The sequence below is a fragment of the Seriola lalandi genome, unplaced genomic scaffold (genome assembly GCF_002814215.2).
Source record: "Seriola lalandi dorsalis isolate HSWRI2012SDOR001 ecotype SW California unplaced genomic scaffold, Sedor1 jcf7180002054995, whole genome shotgun sequence".
NCBI classification, from domain to species: Eukaryota; Metazoa; Chordata; class Actinopteri; order Carangiformes; family Carangidae; genus Seriola; species Seriola lalandi.
Genome location: NW_019525544.1, coordinates 496,835 through 516,674, shown reverse-complemented (window position 1 = coordinate 516,674; position 19,840 = coordinate 496,835). Strand labels below are relative to the sequence as shown.

The following is a 19,840-nucleotide window of genomic DNA, read 5'->3' as shown; positions in this document are numbered from 1 at the left end:
CAGCTGTAACAGTCGAAATGTGCAGTGTTCTAGTTGTGTAATTCATTTAATGATACTATCATTGTCAGTCAAGAGTTAGTTAATTTGACGGGCTCACATACTGTACTAAAACAAAAAGGCAAGACAAGGCAAATTTATTTCTATAGACAATTTTAGAGGAAAGTTTGAGGCAAATGTGCAGGCTTTGTTAGGACATCTGTACAGAAACCTTCTGTAATCAGGCTCAACAAACAGAAACAATCAGTGATCAGTTTCTGATTTGCTAACATGAAATCAATGATTGGTGTTATCCCTGATAAGCTCAGTCAGTGCTTTCCCAGCGTGAAGTTAATTAAGGCTCATTTGCAATCCTAAAGGGTTCAGATAGATTCACTGGGTTGTACTGTCCATTTATTGGTTTTTATAGTAAATTTCTCCCCAGTTTTAATCTCATGAATGTTGATTATATACAAAGCAATGCATGAAGCACTTAAAGAGAGGAAGAGGTTGTTTCTCTGGCAGAGCATCACCGGTATTTATGTACATTCAGAACATAAATCATACAATGTACTGTACAAACAAGTGTACAATTGATTTAGGAAATATCGTATCGTCTAATCTTTCCTCTACGTTAAATCATCCGAACATTACAGGGAACAATATACATGACAAGTTAGGAGGAAATAGCAGAATAACAGTTAATGTGTAAGGAAAGTCCCTAAGCTTATACGCAGCCATAAGAAGGAAAAAAAACCTATTGTGAACTCCTAATTCTACATTTCTATCCATCACTCCCTTATTGAAAAGGTTAAAGATTTAAGTTGTAAATTAATGTAAAGAATAAAAAATATTGACCCTTAAAGATGCCAAAAAATAAGGTGTGAGTCTGTTGAGGTAAAGCTTCCTAGCTCTTACATGCTGCAGGATGTTAACCTGAACCCAAACATAATGAACAGTTGGTTGTTTTACTAGCACACAGGTAAAAAGTTGCCTTTGCACATATAGTAGCTTTTGCCACTTAAATCAGGTGTTTTCATGTGTCGAGTCAGTGCATCAAACCCGTTGTACCGAGCACAGCTGAGAAAACGCCGAACCACAAGTGCATCACACTCGTCAGAGATGCACTGGCCTTGGAGCGGTACACGACTCTGCCGTCCAGAGGCTGCGTGGGTCTGAAGATGTCGATCATTGGCTGTCCAGTCCAGAACTGACACTGCTTAACTATTGCATCCAGCTGGAGAGGGGAGACACAAAGGAGGAGCAGAGGGGAAGTTTGTCAGTGACTCAAAGTTTGTCACATTCCAGTGTTGAACTTCCATCTCTTAAAAATTGGAATTCATTACAAGAGACTCTTTAATTGCCAAAAATCTAATCATGGTAGTTTTATTTTTGCACAGGGATAAAAACATCTCTTTAAAACACATTAATGTCATGCTCAAGTTGTATCACTGAATACATAATCTAAAGGTCTTTGAAAGCCTTCATTATGTCTACAATCTATGTCCAAAGTCAACTTTAAGGTTCACAGATTTGTTGAGGAAACGTTTGCTGACCCAGAGCTTTTAATCTTTAGCTGTGTTCCAGTCCCAAACTGGATACTAGTTCTGTACAGTATGGACTACATACTATTCTACATATTATTCTACATACTATTCTACATATTATTCTACATATTATTCTATATATTATTCTACATACTATTCTACATATTATTCTATATATTATTCTAAATATAATTCTACATACTATTCGAAGTATATTTTCATTAGATGATGATTTATTTTTGTTTTCCAAGATATTTTTGGACCTCCATCCACCGTTGAGCTGATATTAAAAAAGATCTGCCTTATTTTGTTAGCATAGCATCTGGTCTGAGTGTGAACACACAACATACTCAAAACCTGTTTAGAATTAGTGTGTAGTATGGAGATGAGCCGCGCCGTATAGTTTGTGATACTTCCTCACCTGTCGGCTGCTGATGGCCAGGGTCCTGTGAAACACCGTCCAGGCAACTGCCTGTTCACATCCTGGGGTTGTCATGGAGCCCACATAGCGATAGTAACTGTGGAGGTCCTTTGAAGATGGGATGATGTCACTGAGTCGAAAGTTTGGGATCACTGTGCTGCTGCCTTAACACAGAAAGACGGGAGGAGTGTGAGGAAGTAAAGTTTGGTAAAACTTAAAGAACGATCACATTCAAAGTCTCAGGCTTAGGTCCCTTATGATATAAAAAGGTTCTTCACGTCATATTTTTATGTTTCACACATTTAAGTCACCAAGCTCATACCATTGTTTTGTACTCGGCCCAAAGCAGCTATTACTGTGTCCAAAGGAGGATGATCCTCCGTTGATTCCTGTGAGGACGCCATCAACATTATGACACAAGCATAAACACTAATTTCTCTAAAAATTGTTATTAAGAATGCAGAGTCATGGAGATGATTACATCCGGATGTTTTACCTCAAACAGGAAGGCCAGCAGAGCTATACCCGCCATGTCATGTTCTGCCTCTGCCAGAGAACCGTACGGCTCCTTGATGTGGACAATGTGCAGCTGTGTCGAGGAGGAGAGGGTTACACTTATACTGCAGGACAGTCTGTATCACAGGGCACTGTAGTTAAAAACATGAACTGTCATCTGAGTTTAGTGCAGTGTTAAATGAATTGATAATGAGAAGTGGCACAATTGTGAATCAGTTTAAGAACTGAATTAGCACGTTATTCTCTTTGATTAATAATCCTTTTTACTACAGCAGAATAATCATTTGTTTTTAAATGTAATAAGACAGAAGTAATGTTAGACCAGTGGCAGGCAAATAGTGGCATGTAGTCAAAATATTTGGTCTGATGAAAGCAGAAGTTTTCATAGTTTACATCAAAACCTTTTCATACTTTTACATGACTTATTAATTATATCTCTGCTCTCGAGGCTCAGCACAGAACACATATTTGCGGATATGAATAATTTGTCTTGCCAGTGAGTTTTAATTGAAGCTTCTGTGAATCTGTTAGCTCCATATAAATGATTTAAAGAAACATATTGAAGACTAGTAGTCTAATTTCTCACTTCGATGATGACCCAAAGCAATAAATCATATGCAGTCTCCTGAATGATGTACCTCCATGGGGAATCGCTCTCCATCGATGGTGTGTTCGGATCCTGGTCTCCCATTCCCTCCCCAGTGGAAGTGAAACTGGGCGGCTCTGTAGTGACCGGGCAGAGCTCCTCCAGTCAGTCGGACCGACTGTGGTAGGTGAAAGTGAGCTGCAGGGAAGAGAGACTCTCTCTTAACACAGAACAGGAACCTTTTAACAACCTCAGTTACCAGACCTGTGTTTCCACCAGAGGAACCAGTGCGTTAATGTTTTCTGCAGCATTATTATACACCCAGCCTTTTTAAAAAACCAGCAACCGGAAAGACGTTGGTTTGATTGTGGTTTGCGGCCGACAATTATCAGGATGGAGCAGCTAAGAGATTTTACAACCAATAGACCAATGGCGAAGTCCAGGATTTGTCCACTAGACTAATTTGCTGCATCTTCCCAGGGCTTTGGCCGCCTGTGGAAACACAAATCACAATGCGCTGGAGGATCTTTTACCCCTGGGAAACTTCCTTGAACTTTTGGTGGAAAAGCACCTTTAGAGAAAATTAACAAACCAGTGGTGTTTAAGAAAAAAATGATTCTGTAGGAGAAGAGAGCGGGTTTGTCTGTTAGGCTGGATAAAGCAGGCTCTTTGTTACCAGAGTGTCCTTTGTTTTCCACTGTAATGTTGATTGTGTCGGTGTGACCAATGAAGTTGAAGGGTGGCAGGGCGCTGTTGACGTGCACTTTACTGGTGACAATGTTAATCGGTGACTGGCGTAATCCTCCACAGCTGGGAAACTGAGCTGCCCAGTGGCTGGGATCTGAACAACCAAAAACAGCAGCATCAATAACACCATCACATGTTAGGCCTCGCTGACTGTACCGTCTCAGCTGGTAGTTTGGGTTAAAATAAGAACTTCGTTGTTGTGATTACAACCTGAGGTTAAGGTTGTGGTGCGGGTCATGGATAAAAGAAACAATCACTATCGGCTTCAAACAGAAAATGATGTGTATTGTCGACCCATCTATCCACCCTGACCTGCTCCTAACACATCATCATCTGTCTTCCTACTTTGCTCCCGTCATAATTACCACGGCCACTAGAGGTCACGTGACAATAAAACATAACTATGGGTCGTAACAAGCTGTTTTCACACATGACCTCCGGGGGAGTTTTTTTACAGGACAGTGTCTTTTGAAGGATTTGTATGTGGTCTTACCTCTGCATGTGTCATCACAGGAGTACTGGCTCTGGTAACACCACTGAGCTGCAGAGAAAGTGTGACACTCAGTTCAGACACAGACATACAGTATATTCTTCTTCAGGACAGTTGTCCTGTGGGTCAAACAAGCTGGCTTTCTGCAGTTAATAAATGAGTATTAATTGCCCTCACATTCACGCTCTATCAGCCACAGTGGGCTTTTTTTTCTCAGTCAGCAGTCTTACTATCTGATCTGCTAATGTGTTCGTGCTCGGCAGCTGAACTTTGAGAAGTCAGAGCGGGCAAAACACTTTCTCTCTCTCACACACACATAATCCAAGATAATTATTAATTCTCACATTACCAATCCCGTCCTTCAGTTGTCTTTTTGTGCTCAGTTAAATATAAATGATCTGATAGCAGTTAAATAAACAAATTATGGCAAGATTATCACCCTTGACAAATTAATGATGTATTACGGTGACGGGACAGACTCAGTGACCTGACCTGCTGTTGGACACAGTGAGGGTGCTGAGCTTAATGCACTGAAACTGGAGGTTACACAAACACTGAGGATGATAATGGGACAAAGCGTTTTCCCAAAGGACCGCTTTGAACTTGAAAAAAGAAGTGACTGAACATTTACATATTCAGTAAACTGCTGCCTATAGACTCAGCTGCAGCGAGAACAGGCAAAATATACAAAAAATGTACGCATTGTTGTCTGACATGGTTTTTAATGAGGAGTTTCTGAACACAATGCACTAAATCTAAAAAACTGAAACGATAAGTAAATATTTCAGACAGCCTGTTTCCAGTTGTTTCTGTCCTGTCTTTCACATCTGGCCACATCACACCTGCTGTCAAAGTCTCCCTCGTCAGACACCCTAGATAAAAACACTTTGTGTGACAAATTGAGGCTTGGCATGACAGGAGTGACGTCATCACAGGCCATGACCTCTGAGTTTGACCTGGTCATGAGATTTTGTAATGTTGTTTAGCAAATTTTCCAATTGGAAAAATAAAAAACCTCACTTTCATTGAGAAGAGACCATCAATAAGTGTTTGGTAACACTCCTAAACTGATGCTGCATTACTTAGTTGGATATTGATTTTTTTTCACACATCTGCATATTCTGCTTTCTTTTGAGCAAACACCAGGTAACCAAGCAACTGTGTCATTTTTACCTGTGATTTCACAGTAATTATATTCAAATGTCTCTTATCTCTTCATTGTGCACTCAGAATCAAGGCTGAATGTGTTTGAGATTTGTATCGATGAAAACGGCACCGGTGTCATTAGAATGGAGGAAATCGGTTTAAAATCAATGTTTGTGATTACTGCACACTCGGACACAAAGGGACTTCCGGGTGTCTGTGCAGGTCTGTACTGAATGACTCGCGCGCTCCAAACATTCACGTTCACCTTTGAACTGGCATGAAACACACAATGTCCGTTTCCTCGACAATTCTCAAAACACACACTTAAAATATTTAACACACTCTCACACACACACACTGTGGGCTACAGGTGGTTCCAGTATTGATTTCTTCATTAGCCAGGTGAAGCACTTTTACACTTTTCTCCAATTTAATTTGCAAACTCCCGATATGAATCTCATATTTGCATTACTCATAGTTCCTCACTCTGGTGTCATGGTCACATCTGTGTCGCTATTTTTACACTTCCTTGCACTGCTTTTGCTCACCTGGAAATACAGAAACACAAGCACATCAGCGCAACGTGGCTGCACCTGTTCACTGCAGCGGGTCTCTGAATGACGCGTGTGCCCTCGCGCGTCTCACCCACAGGACCCCAATAAGCTGCCCCAAAATGCCTGTGTGAGTTTTTCTCATTGTAACCATATATTAACTTACTAAAATATTAAAGTTCCTATTGCACATGAACATTTCGATCATAAACAAACAAACAAACAAACAAACAAACAAGAGAATAACCCAAAACAATGAACAATAATATGGGGGGTGGTCTGTTGTCCATTAATATACTCAACATCACTGTCATTGTTTCTCACAGCTAGCTTGAAAAAAATTGAATCATCACAGTTGAACAGAGAGAATCCATATTCATTTGCACTATTTAAATAGAGGCATTGAATTCAAATGAAATCAAATTCACTTAATCTACAATGTACTTCAAGAAGGTCAAGTAAATTATCTTTTATTGATTCACATTATAATATCTACACCTCACAATAAGTTGTAGATAAAGAGACACAGACTGATTTTTAATCTTGCAGACAAGTCTGTGGTGCAGAGGTGGTTGTGATTACACTGATTGCATTCAGTGTGAAGTGGATGTCTGGCTCAGGAAACCTTTATTCAGCTCCTTAACTGCCTCTATGCTACTGCCCTGAACATGTCCATCCAACAGGTGCTGGTGAAGTCATTTAGTCTTGTGCTGTGGTTGTGTATTGTATTGCTGATGTGAATGAAACTCCAGTGGCTGACTCCGCGGTGGGAATGAAAGGCGCTATAGAGAACCATTTAGCTAATATAGGAGCGCAGATTAACCCCGCTGCCTCCCACAATGCCATTCTTTGAAAGGGGCCAACAGTTCTCACCAACTGAGAACAATGCACAGGTGGAGGTTGGCTTTACTCCACCTGGCTCATACACCTGTGCCAAACCGAGCGGTACAGAAAAGGCAAACCTAAGACACGTCACTGTAAATCCACCAGATTTACTCTGTTTTCTTTTCATTCCTTTCTCCTCTTCCTTGCTATTTTCTAATGAGCCACAGAAATCCATCGCTAAAATAAGTGGCTCCCAATTTTGTTTTAGCTTTTAATGCATCGCTGTGCATTTCGAAAGAAAAAACATTCTTCCCCTTACAAACAATAAGAAGCAGTGGAAACACTGTAAACACACTCAGGAGTTTTCCTGCTACGGCTGTACTTGGTGTGATGTGACCAGTAGCTCATTATGACTTATACAAGCTAATGTTAGCAAAGTTATTAGTATTTCTGTGTAACTGTCATAAGTGGGTCGGGTTGCTAACTTCTTGAGTCTTTGCTACTTCTGCCACTGTGAGGCATCCACTTATCCTCTTATTGTGAATTGTGACCAAAGTCACTTAGTATTACTTTAAAACAAAGCAATATCCACCTGAAATTAGAGCTGCAATGATCAGTAAATTAGCTGATTAGTTGATCGGCAGAAAACTACTTTGACAATCGATTAATTGTTTCAGTAATTCTTCAGTTTCAGCTTGTCAGATGGGACAATTTGCTGCTTTTCTTTTATAGTAAATTAAATGTTCTTTGTGTGTTGGACTGTTGCTCGGACAAAACGAGACCGTTCATGATGCCACTTTGAGCAGAGATGGTTTTTTTCTGGCATTCACAGGCATTTTTCACAGTTTTCTAATGTTTTATATTTTACCAAATAACTGATCACTTTACTGAAAAATTAATCAGCAGATTAAATGTTTAAATAATTGTTTGCAGCTCCTCATCACTTGTTGCATATATTTTTCTCCTTGTTTTATTTGAATAGTCCCAAACAGGTAAAATTAGTCAGTAACTAACACAAAAAAGAAAAAGTGCATATCTTTGTGTTATATTTTTCTGCGTTTCTCCCCTATTTATGACCTTGTTACTCCTCTCCTCCCTCGGGTTGAGAGTCACTGCCCTTGATAATGTTCTCATGCTGCAAAGGTTTTAAAGTGTTAGAAGTCATGTTCACAAAGCATTACAGCCGTGATCTGTCCGACTGAAATGCTGCAACAATCTCTTCACTGTATTTTATGCACCTCCGCAACACAATAGAGAATCACTTTAAAAGTTAAAAAAGCTCAAAGTAGCAGAGTGTGTGTGTGCAAAGGTGTAAACTAAGCCAAGCATAGCTTTTGAATGCAGTTTTAATTGTCTTAGTAATGTAAGTGTGTATGTGTGTGTGTGTGTGTGTGTGTGTGTCCTACCTGTGGACTCAGAGAGGAGAGAAAGTAGAATCAGGAGGTAGAGAGAAAAACCCATGATCAGGACCAGCACAGAGCAGAGAAGATCCTGATAGACTCAATTTCGGCTGCTTTCACATACTGACTCTGCGCAGCATTTGAGGGTGGGAGGGAAACTGTTATAAGAGTATGACATAAGGTGTGTGTTTGTGTGTGTGTGTGTGTGTGTGTGTGTGTGTGTGGCTCTGAGCAAATACCCCCATTTGTCAGGTGTGTGAAAGAGGAAAGATGGACACCTGGTGGTAAGATAAGATACTGTGGTGTTATTATCAGTCAGTTTCCTGTGTGTGAAACCGACATGGAAGCAGCTTCCACCTCCTCCATCGAACTAAAAACTGTATCACAATCCCATAAATGACACTTCAAACCTGATTTTGGGAAAGTGACTAAATCAAACAGGTACTGCACCGATTTCTCAGAACAAATTCTGATTACAGATCCTGCGGAGTACAACTGCGTGTGTGAAAACAGGTGTGTAAAGTCTGTTGTGGTTTCAGAGGAGGCTGCATGAACAGGATATAACAGAACAGAGTATTTTACAGGGTTTTACTGCTTCCTTTACTTCCACTGGCAGGACGGCTCAGGCTCTCTGGGACTGAGGCATCGTTAACGTCATTAGATACACCTGTTCTTCTTCTGCTGACCGGTCCAACACCTGTTGTTGTGTGTAGTGAAGAAAATACACTGATAGCGGAAATGGAGGAGACACTCACATTTGGAAGAAATGAAGAAATTGTGGACAATGACAGGTCAGCTCAGGAACATCGTACAGAGGCAAATAATAACGTATAAACTTTTATTTCTAAGAGAAAAAAACATGTTGCTTTTTCTTCGAAATTTAAAATTTAGCAGCACTGTTCACAAATTGCCTTTATGCACAGAAGTAAATTTATGTCTTCTATATGTCTAGTCATGTATGTATAATAGTAGAAGCAATATATATATATAATATACTATAATAATGAGCAATGAAAATTGAATAATCACATCATGAGGTGATACATGTAGAAATATATTTATTTCAATATTATTCCAATATACATGTATATTTATTCAACTGTTAACTAGAAATCTCTTAAAATTTAAATGGAATAACTGGTTTAACTGGTTGTCAGTTACTTAAATATACAGGCATTTGGTGTTTTAGGAAAATGACATAAAAACGTGCTTCATATGGTCCCGTTTGGTTCTAACAGGTTGTTATACGACTCATAACTCTGTGATCCAACACTAACGTTTCTTCTTGCTGTCAGTGCACAGACAAACACTGAAACAAAACAAAACAGAAACAAAGCTACACTATTGGCTGAAATGATCAAGAACCATCATGCTGAATGTTAAGTTAACGGCTCATCCATCATTGAAATGGAACAGACTCAAAATGAACTGTAGGTAAATTCCTACACAGTAAAAACTTTTGCATTATGATAAAAAAAATTACAGGTTAGTGAAATTTTACTAACTGTTAGGAAAGTATTGTTCATATCACAGTAAAGTGAAAAAACCTCACATCATACTGTAAGTCATACAGTAGCAGTAGTAGTAGTACTTCATTTAAAATCATTGGATTGGATATTCTAACGTATGTTTACACTGTTTGTGCCCAGCTGATCTAAAAGGTTAAAATAGAACATAAGAGCCTCTGATGGAAATAAATAATTACCTTCATTAAAAAATAAAGTTTCTCTCTACAGTGAGCTACATGAAACTTCAGGCGCCATTACTGAAAAGTAAGATATATTAAGGCAACAGCCGAAGTATTCCAGCGGTGCGTGCAGATGTTGAGTTGATTATACAGAAAACTCTCTGGTCCAAAGGGTCGAGGAAACAACAGATTTGTTGTCCGGAAAGCAGCAGGACGTCTTTAAAGGAGATAATTCTGAAAAAGCAACAACATATCCTCCAGTTAGAGACCTGTTTATTATTCAAGATTCAGGACAGGACAACAAACAATCCCAACATAACACATCATTAGAAATAAAACACATCACCCCCAACACATAAAAACTTGCCATATATCAGTGGACATAATATCTAACTGCAGAATTACATTACATTATACTTTTCTTTAACCTCTCACTTCCTCTGCATTGACTCTGCTTGGAAAATGACAAGTATCTCAAAGGCATGCTGTCACATTTCTGCCATCTGATGGCGCTGTAGAGCAGCATGTTGCCCTGTCCTGTCTGTATCCTGTGTCTTGCAGGAGCACAGAGTTGATGAGGAATGTACTAGAAAGAGTTTGATACTAGAAGGCTGTGTTCACAGTTATCTGCTGGAGACAGGACGATTAGGAGGGGAACACTGGGATTTCCATGTTTTATTCTTGGGTTAATAAATTGGACTGTGAACTCTGAACACTTCACGTAAGATGGAAAAGTGGGTGATTACAGGAGTTTAAATCTTCCCAAGTCTTTTCAACATAGAAAGAATGAACACACAAGTCAGAACTGCTGCTTGAAGATGGTCGAGTTATTACTATGTGTGTCAGTGTCAATACCATTTGTTTATCTTTCAGCTTCGCTTCCCCATGACAGCAATGCTGTCTCCCTCCATAACTCACCTGTAGCACAACAGCAGCCACCACAGCCAGGACGGCTAAGAGCGCCATCCGCCCAATCCAGCCCAGGTCTACGTTGTTCAGGATGAAGAAGCGAGCCCAGCCCAGTTTCTTGGGTGTGTGAGGCGGATACCGCATGCTGTTCACCCCCTCCATATTCAGCTTTTTGATGAGACAACTCCGCTGGTGGCTCAGCTGGTCAAAGCTGAACTTGCCGTGGTAGCAACCCATACCACTGTTTCCTGTACATGGGAGATAGAAGATGGTTTGACTATGTGAACAAATATTAGTCTCCAGTTTGACGGCAATAAATTGTTTTTTTTTGAGTGTAAATTAAATTGAATAAAATTAATCAAATTAATTGAATTTAGTTCACAAAACTGAATTCAATTTAATGGATTAAACAGAAAATATAAAAATAAAATGTATTAACAATAATTAACAAAATAAATAATTAATGAATTGAAGTTTAGTCAAAGTTTTAAGTCAAATATTGAATTGAAGTTCAAGTTAAGTTTAGTTAATATAAATAAATTAATCTATATGAATTAAATTAAACAATGAAATATTTATTTACTTGATTTCCACAAATAAATAAAAGTAAATCTCCTCAAAGTTAAATTGAGTCAAGCTAAACTAATTGATTTTGCTTAACTCAAAGTGACCTTGACCTTTGACCTTTTGCCACCAAAATCTAATCAGCTCATCCTTGAGTCCAAATGAACGTTTCTGCCAAATTTGAAGAAATTCCCCTCAAAACTCGTTACTGAGAAATCACACTCAGGAGAAGACGGACAGACAGAACAACCCAAAAACATGATGCGTCCAGCCCTGGCTGTCCCCGGCACAGAGGCATAAAAAGGAGCTGGAGAAAAGACGGTCAATCCTTAGAAAGTTACAGAAGTTACTGAATCGGTTGGACACAGACCCTCCTTATCCAACGCTGGAATGCAGCCATCCCACAAGAATTCGGTATAAGCCGCCTTAATACCCTTCTGGCATGGCCTACGTGCCTCCTTCGCTTGGTCAAGTAAGACGTGCCCGTTTACTCATTTTACCCTCCTGAATTCACTGAACGTGTGAATAAGCAAAAAAGAGAACGAGAGACCTCATTCTTACAGAGTGAACTCACCCACTCCTCCAAAAGGCAGAGAGCTGACAGAATAGTGGACAAGACAGTCGTTGGCCAGCAGTCCTCCGCTGGAGGTCTCATCTACCATTCTCTTGATCACCTTCACAGAAAGGAGGGACAAAATCATGTTGTACCCATGAGTCTGAATCTATATACACAATATACATAATGTGTGTGCCATGTCTTTTGTTAGATACCTTGTCATTAGGTGTGAAGACGTAGAGGGCCAGAGGTTTCTCTCCCTTATTGATAAACTTGATCGCTTCGTCCAGGCCACTGACCGACAGGATGGGGAGCAGAGGTCCAAATATCTCCTCCTGCATCACCTTGGCCTCTGGCTTCACGTCACGCAGAACTGTGGGGGCTAAACACAACAATGAAACACTATTATTTCTGTTCTTCATCCCTTGATATGTGTAGAAAAGGGAAACGGAGTCACATACTCAGGCAGATAGGTCCTGATTGATCTTCATGTCAGAGGTATTACCTATGTAGCAGTCTGACTCGTCATTGTCTCCTCCTACAGCGATGGTGCTGTCGTCCAACATGGTCATTATCCTCTTGAAGTGGCGCTGGTTGATGATGCGTCCATAGTCGGGGCAGGTCTTTGGGTTGTCTGTGTAGAATTCCTGTCAGAGGAAACAATATTGAGTTAACTGAAGAAGCAGGCCCTGAAACCAATGATTATTTTGGTTCGTTTAGGTTTTAACATTCAGTTTTAAAACAGATCTGTTGACTTTCTTTGCTGCTCTTGAATCTTTTGGACAGAATCACCTGTTTTTGAAGTTTACATTTGAGATAAACAGCTTGTAACTTTTCCTTAGTGAGTGGTTCCAAGAGGTGTGTTTTCAGGTCTTCAGTACCTTAATAGATTTCTTGACCTCTTCGATGACCTGGTCCTGGATGCTGGGCTCGCAAAGGATGAAGTCTGGGGCGATGCAGGTCTGACCACAGTTAGTGTATTTTCCCCAGGCGACACGTCTATACAGGAGAGGAAGAGTTAACGGGAGAGTGTGAGGAAGGAACAGCTTCAGTGTGAGAGAGACTGGATGGAAAATAAAAATGTTATTGTAATAAAAATACGATGAAGAGAAACATATCCGAGCATCGTTCTGACCTGCAGGCTACGCTTATGTCACAGTTCTTGTCGATGTAGCAGGGGCTCTTCCCGCCCAGCTCCAGGGTGACAGGCGTCAGGTGCTTGGCGGCGGCCTCCATGATCAGTTTGCCCACCATGCTGTTGCCGGTGTAGAAGATGTGATCGAACCGCTGGCGCAGCAGCTCCTGGGTTTCCGACACTCCTCCGGTCACTACAGGGTAAAGCTCCTGGCACACAGGGTAGAAACACACATTCAGCTTTCACAATACAGCTCCTGAAGCATGTCAGTTTCACTAAAGTCTTTGTGATATCCATTTTATTATCATTTTGTTTCATTCTATCTGGGATTTGTAGATGAGATGAAAATATAACTGGCAGCTGGTTATTTGCACAAGAGCCTCTGTATGTAAAGTATATGAACTCTAGTAAAGGTGAACAGTTTTCATCTGATGTACGTGGACCATAAACACACCCCAAAATCTGTGTTTGTGTTCAGGAAGGAAATAATCCTGTTTGTGTGAAATTGTAAACGTCACAAACAAAACGAATCCTGTCATGATCATCTACGACCGGTGAGTGAAGAGGGTTAAAAAGCTTTGACACCGTCTGCTTAAGAAACAACAGCAATCTTGCATCTCATGCACAATAGCAGTGTCTTGTTGCACTTCAGTGAGTCCTTGGATGCATGTCGTTATGCCGATGTTAAAGCGATCCAGCCTTACTTTGTCGATGTAAACTGGCAGCAGGTCCTCCATGACCTTTGCGGTGTGGACACACACCTCAGAGGGCTTGATCACAGCTGCATTACCTGCACAGGTAAATGACAAAAGCAACAAATATGACAAGATAGAAAGACAGAGCCCCACAAAAGGGTAGAATTATGTCACAAATATGTTTTTTTTAAAGCCTTCGTTTTCTTTTATGATATTTGTCCAATTTGCTTTTCCAGCACAAACTTAATATGACGTGTGTTTATGTTTATGGCAGCAGATGTTGGGCATGCTGTCAATCCAGAATTTGGAATATATATATATATATAATAATATTAAAACTAATAATTTATAAACAAGCGACTAGTGGTGTTGCTAAAGACAGAGGCAGAGGAATTGAAGGCAGACTAACCACAGTGTTTACAAATGCCGGAACTGTATTATAGTGGTCTGATATAATGTGAGTGCTTGCTTTAGTCTCCTTCTTAAGTTCAGTTCTTCGTGCATTAGCTGTTCCTCTGGTGAAATATTACACCTGTTCTGCAGATTGTCTTCCAATTATTCAGTAGCTGCTTTTCTTTTCTTTTCTTTTTTTGTGATGATGTTTGTCTTACTTTCTGTTTTAGGTTAGCTGGCATGACATATTCTTAAGAGCAAGTTAATGAAACTCGCTCACATCCACAGCCACGCCCATATACAACCACCTTTCATCACATGACTCAACTTCTGTACTAAGGTCATGGGATACCACTTGCTGAAGATACAGTCAAAAGCTCTGGAAAAGCTATTAATGCAACCTTGAGTTTAGGATATTTGGTAACACTTCATAACAGTGCGGTTGTCAGTGTAATTTTGGTTTTACAAATCAGGTTGTGAACATGATTTTTCCCAAACCTCCGAAAACCTGTTTAGTTTTTACTTTGGTCCGATTGTCTGATAATATGTTCACCTGTGAAGAAAACAGTCATTTGTGCACCACAGTGCCTCTTTGCCCTGCTGTCTGTTGGTTAACAAACATAATGTTACAAATGTCCTTCATGAAGAACACCCCCAACTAAAAATAGAAAGCAGTTCACAGTATTAAAGAAACTGCATTTTAATACTGCAACGTCTACTACACCTCATCACCATGTCACCTAAATAAACACGCCTTTAATAAACATCACAACTCAGGTTAGTGTTTTGTTCATCACAATAACTGTAGACTGTGTCCTTGACTGCAGGTAGCTCAGGATGACACAACACACACACACACACATGTTCTGGACCTGAAACTGTGTTTAAAGGTTAAAGATTAATAAACAGAAAGTGTATTTCAAATCTTTAAATGTGCTAAATCTAATTAAGTAAGTCTGGTGCTGGTGTTGGCCTACACTTTTATTTTCATGATCTTTACAGAGCATCAAGAAATCAAGAGAAATGACTTGTGCCCTACTAAGCAGATATAAGCATTTCTGTACGAACTGATAATGCTGGGGCAAAGGATAAAGTCCATGCTGCGCAAACACTCACTGGATACGCTGCAGACTGACAGGACTCACTGAGTCCTCCACCCATCAATGTTTGAGTCAAAACAGGCTTTGTCCAAATGAAATACAAATGAGCCGTCTACCTGCAGCAGCTCTCGCAGAACCATTATGTAAAACTATCACTGGGGAAAAAGTAACAAGCAAAATAAAGACTCAGACAAAAGACTGTTAAAATACTGCAGTGTCATGCTTAGCAGTCACAAGCAAACACTCCACACTGAGGTTTGCATCACAAAGTGATCAGAGCTGAGCCAAAACACTTGATTTGGAGCACAGGGTGGCCATTTGAGGGCAGCCTTTTGAGACACACATGAATTATTCATGAGTTTCACACATTATCTTGCAGCGGATTGATTTACTCAGAGATTAACTTTGCCCTTCGAGCCATCACTGATAGGAGCAATGCACAGAGTTGCGATGTGTATGTTAACACATGCGAATCCACCACAACATCCACTCACGAGGATATGTAAAAAATAAAAAATAAAAAACACAGGACACACATTTGTCTACTCTGTCATGACTGCAGTGTAGAGTTCACAGAGTGGCCTTTGACCCACTATAATCAGATGCTGATAGAAAATAAAGATGGTTGTGCAATGGCAGGATAAAAAAAAAGGAACTGGAGGGGTAATGATCACAAGATGAGGAAACTGGACGGGACTGAACTGAGCTGCATGATATGCAAAAAAATAAAAAATAAATCATGTTATGATTATTTTGGCAGATATTGCGAAATGAGTCACGATTTAAGTTGGAATGACGGTTTTTGAATGATGATGATGCGTTTCTTGCTGGGACCTGAACCAAACAAGCTTGTTCCCTTAAGTCTGGAGAACAGCACCACAACACTTTATGACATATTTTACCTTTATCCAAAAAATTGCAGCTCCTGTGATTTGGATAGTGAGACGCCCTAGAAAGAACTAAATATTCACACGCTCCTGAGTGTCAGTGGTGTCCGCCTCTTTGTTATTTGATATGCAGACAGTTGTATGGGCTTTGAGGTTTCAAGGAATTTGGACCTGGTTCCTGCAAAACAAATCTCTTGTCAAACCTTTTATCTCCTCTCACTCTCTTTTCATTTTAATATTTCATATATTATGCTGCTCATCTAATTTTCAGGTTAGGAACAGGTTGTGGACATTATAATAGGCTGCCACTAAAACCTTTAGCGCTTCTTCCTTCTGTTTCTTCCTAGCCTGGGGTTACTTACTAATGTCGAAAGGTAAACCTAATAAGATTCGATAAGAGATTAAATCTTTAATGAATTAATCTTGCGTGTTGTGTGGACACAAATCTTGGATCAGTGTTTCAAAATTCAACGGAGACATTGTGCATGACGGCTGCACAGACATATCCTCTCAAAGTTCGTCACAGGGGGGAAATGAAGATGAAATCAGATAGAAGTGTGAACGCTGACCTCGTTACATCACAGACGCACACGCTGCCCTTTCACCCACGCCACACCCAAAACACACACGCTACAGTACCAGCGGCGATGGCTCCGATGAGCGGCTGGATGGTGACAGCCCAGGGGTAGTTCCAGGCCCCGATGATCAGCACCACTCCCAGCGGCTCCGGCTTGATGTAGACGGTGTCCGAGAGGGTCAGCAGGTTCTTCTCCACGGTTCGAGGGGCTGCCCACTCCTTCAGCTTCTTGATTGCCAGGCTGATCTCCCCCTCTAGACCCAGAGTCTCGTACAGCTGGGTTCCCACCTCGCTCTGGGGACGAAGTCAACACACCCTTTTTTTTTTACTCCAATTTTGAAGTTTGTTTGTAAACCTAAGAAAGTTTTAAATTTGTAACCAGTCCAGAATATCTTTCCAAATTTCTGAGCTCCAGCTCATATTCAAAGTGTCAGTTAATCGCTTCCTTTGGGGAGATCTTAATATGTTTTATGATCTGCTTTTTACTTGATTTATATTTGCATCGTGAGCTTGTTTCACACCTGCTGTCTTTTATAATGTAATTTCTTTTTTGTTCAATTTGTTACTTTTTTTTAGCTCTTATTTTTATCTCTCTGATGTCAGACATTGAATAACTTCATCTTCATCAGGAAATGCCATCAAAAAGAGACTTAAGTGAACTGTGAAGCCGTGAGACCGGGTATCGATTATTTTGGACTCAGTACTCACCTTATTGAGGTCTTTCTTGATGGCATCTGAAATCTCTTTCTGTCTCTCAGTGAATAACCGCTGTAAGTTCTTCAGCTGGCGGATGCGGTGCTCTAAAGATTTGGACCTGCCTGTTTCAAAGGCTTTCCTGGCACGAGCCACGGCCTGCTGCTCGCTGGACATCCTGGGAACAAAATTTCAAACACAAGATAGTTTTAGTTTGCTGAAAGCAAGACTAGACCTAGTTATATATAAAGCTGGTGGTGATATAAAACAGAAACTTCATGTACTGCTTTGATTTCTTCAGCGTGTGAAGGCTGGTCAATCAGAATTGTCAGCATTTGTTATATGTCATGTGATTAGTTAAAGGCCATAGTGTTTACTTCTAAACAATTACACAAATTTAAGTCTAAACTGGAAAGTTAACTATAAATTAGTTTTATATAAAACTACTAGTAGTAGTAGTTTCTCATCCATGCACATATGGACAATTGTTGTCACTTGCCAACTGAACTATAGAGCTGGTTAGCATGCTAAATTCAATAGAAGAAAAGTGTAGAAATAGAAGCAAAACAAGAGTTAACATTGACGTTGCTTTCCACCTCTAGAGACAGCCCTTGGACCAGTAAAGAAATGAAGTGTGATGCTGAACTTGCAATGTTTCCTCTAGACTGGAAAGTAAACAACTGGTAATGCTAAAGTTAGCTTTGTAGCGATAGCAAAACTTACAAAGGAGGACAGAGGATTTGTTGCTTTTCTCTGTTTCATACAACTGTAAAGTGAATATCGTTGGGTTTTGTTGGTGAACCAAACAAGAAATTTTATGATGTAACCTTCTGTCCTGGGATGTTGCAATTGTTGCAATCAGTCTAAACTGATGATTAATCAAAAAAAAAGATAAATCAATAATGAAAATAACAGCTAGTTGCAACCCCAAGCTAAATCACTTGATATCTATCACATCCATTCCATCTCCACATATCTGTGCTGTGTCACCTCCTCTGGGATTAAAGATGGTGAAGATTTAAATCAAATTTAAAAAATGTGGTTAAAAGAATCATGTTGTTAAATGTTGTTTTTTATGCATATAGATGATAGCTACAACATACAGATTATATATACATTATAACTCAGAGATATTCTGCTTTTAATACAAAAGTAAGTAATTTTTGGTGCATGTCCTTCAAAAACTATTTGTTTTAGGGTAATTTATGTCCATTCCAACACATTTCAAAGGTAAATATTGCATGTTTTTCCCCACTACATTTATTACACAGATATAACAGATAATGGTTTTACACAGAAAACCTATGAGTTATAAATTATGAATAATAGGTACAGATTAAACTACCCAACAGCGTGCAAGGTAAACCAAATTACCTTAACCTGTAAAAATGAAATACTGCTTATATAATGCATCAGTACTAAGGCTACAACTATTATCCTAAGTATTTCCCCGATTAATCGATTAATAGTTTGGTCTATAACTTAGGTTGGAAATTCATATTTGAGAAACTGAAACAGGACACAAAATGATACTCAATCCTCAAAAATATTTGCATACTCATTTTCTGTCTATTGACTAATTGCTTAATTGTTGCAGCTCTAATCAGAAGTAATAACTCAATTATACAATAATGCAACACTGACAAATGAATACTGTTACTGTTACTAGTATTTTTATGTTGTGGTACTAATAACTTTAGTGAAGCAGAAGATTTAAATACCTCTTCCACTGCTGAAAAAGTGCATTACTGTTAAATAAAAGCAGTTTCTGTACCAGTAACCACTTCACCTAATAACCTTTATTGCTGCACAGTGAGTTTGAATGACGCCCCTGCTGTTGTCAGCTCTGCTCTTTGCGGAAAACAGAGAATGAGCTGCAAAAAGAAACCACCAGGAGAATAACTGGGTCAGAGTTAAAATGTGTTGTGATGAAAAACTACAGTGTCAGTTTACACACATAAACAGACGGTAATCATCGGGTTTTCGTTTGGACATCACGCTCCGCGGTGATCCGTGATAGCGGATCTTTGAGACTGTGTAACTACACATTAACTTTCCTAAAGTTGTTATGCAACATCTTCCCAGTCTATTATAGATGTGGACCAGTTTTCTTATCGGGGTATTTTCTCTTTACTAATAGTGTTTGTCAGTTCGTTTGGCGACTTACAGTTCCGCTGGTCGCTGTCTGTGCGCCGTTTGGCCAAATGTCTGAAACGACTGACAGGAAACGCTGCACACGTGTTTTTGTTTTATTCCTACCTGAATAATTTCAGTTGCGGTTGATTCCTGAAGATCCCTCTGGGTATGGACGGTGAGATAACCGGCCGCAAAGAAGCTGAACAATGACAGCGGCAGAAAAGCACAGCTCTCCTTCCCCGTTAGGTCACACCCCCACAGGGGCAGGACTAAAGCGACTGGAGGTTATATCCTTCAGTCCCG

General features: G+C 39.8%; 2 protein-coding genes across 2 annotated transcripts; both read right to left on the bottom strand.

Annotated features, from left to right (window-relative positions):
• Nucleotides 1-118: 118 nt before the first annotated feature.
• ca4c (carbonic anhydrase IV c) lies at nucleotides 119-8,336 on the bottom strand. The gene is made up of 8 exons (XM_023397095.2): nucleotides 8,212-8,336; nucleotides 4,287-4,334; nucleotides 3,723-3,887; nucleotides 3,099-3,244; nucleotides 2,441-2,533; nucleotides 2,267-2,333; nucleotides 1,945-2,108; nucleotides 119-1,213 (listed from the first exon to the last, which is right to left on the bottom strand). Exons 1-8 carry the CDS (start codon nucleotides 8,264-8,266, stop codon nucleotides 1,025-1,027), a joined length of 927 nt encoding a protein of 308 aa, XP_023252863.1. The 5' UTR covers nucleotides 8,267-8,336; the 3' UTR covers nucleotides 119-1,024.
• Nucleotides 8,337-9,246: 910 nt separating this feature from the next.
• Nucleotides 9,247-19,814, bottom strand: aldh3a2b (aldehyde dehydrogenase 3 family, member A2b). The gene is made up of 11 exons (XM_023397097.2): nucleotides 19,661-19,814; nucleotides 17,417-17,579; nucleotides 16,771-17,002; nucleotides 13,761-13,846; nucleotides 13,057-13,265; nucleotides 12,803-12,920; nucleotides 12,427-12,568; nucleotides 12,137-12,303; nucleotides 11,940-12,039; nucleotides 10,811-11,049; nucleotides 9,247-10,126 (listed from the first exon to the last, which is right to left on the bottom strand). Exons 2-11 carry the CDS (start codon nucleotides 17,576-17,578, stop codon nucleotides 10,112-10,114), a joined length of 1,470 nt encoding a protein of 489 aa, XP_023252865.1. The 5' UTR covers nucleotide 17,579; nucleotides 19,661-19,814; the 3' UTR covers nucleotides 9,247-10,111.
• Nucleotides 19,815-19,840: the final 26 nt, after the last annotated feature.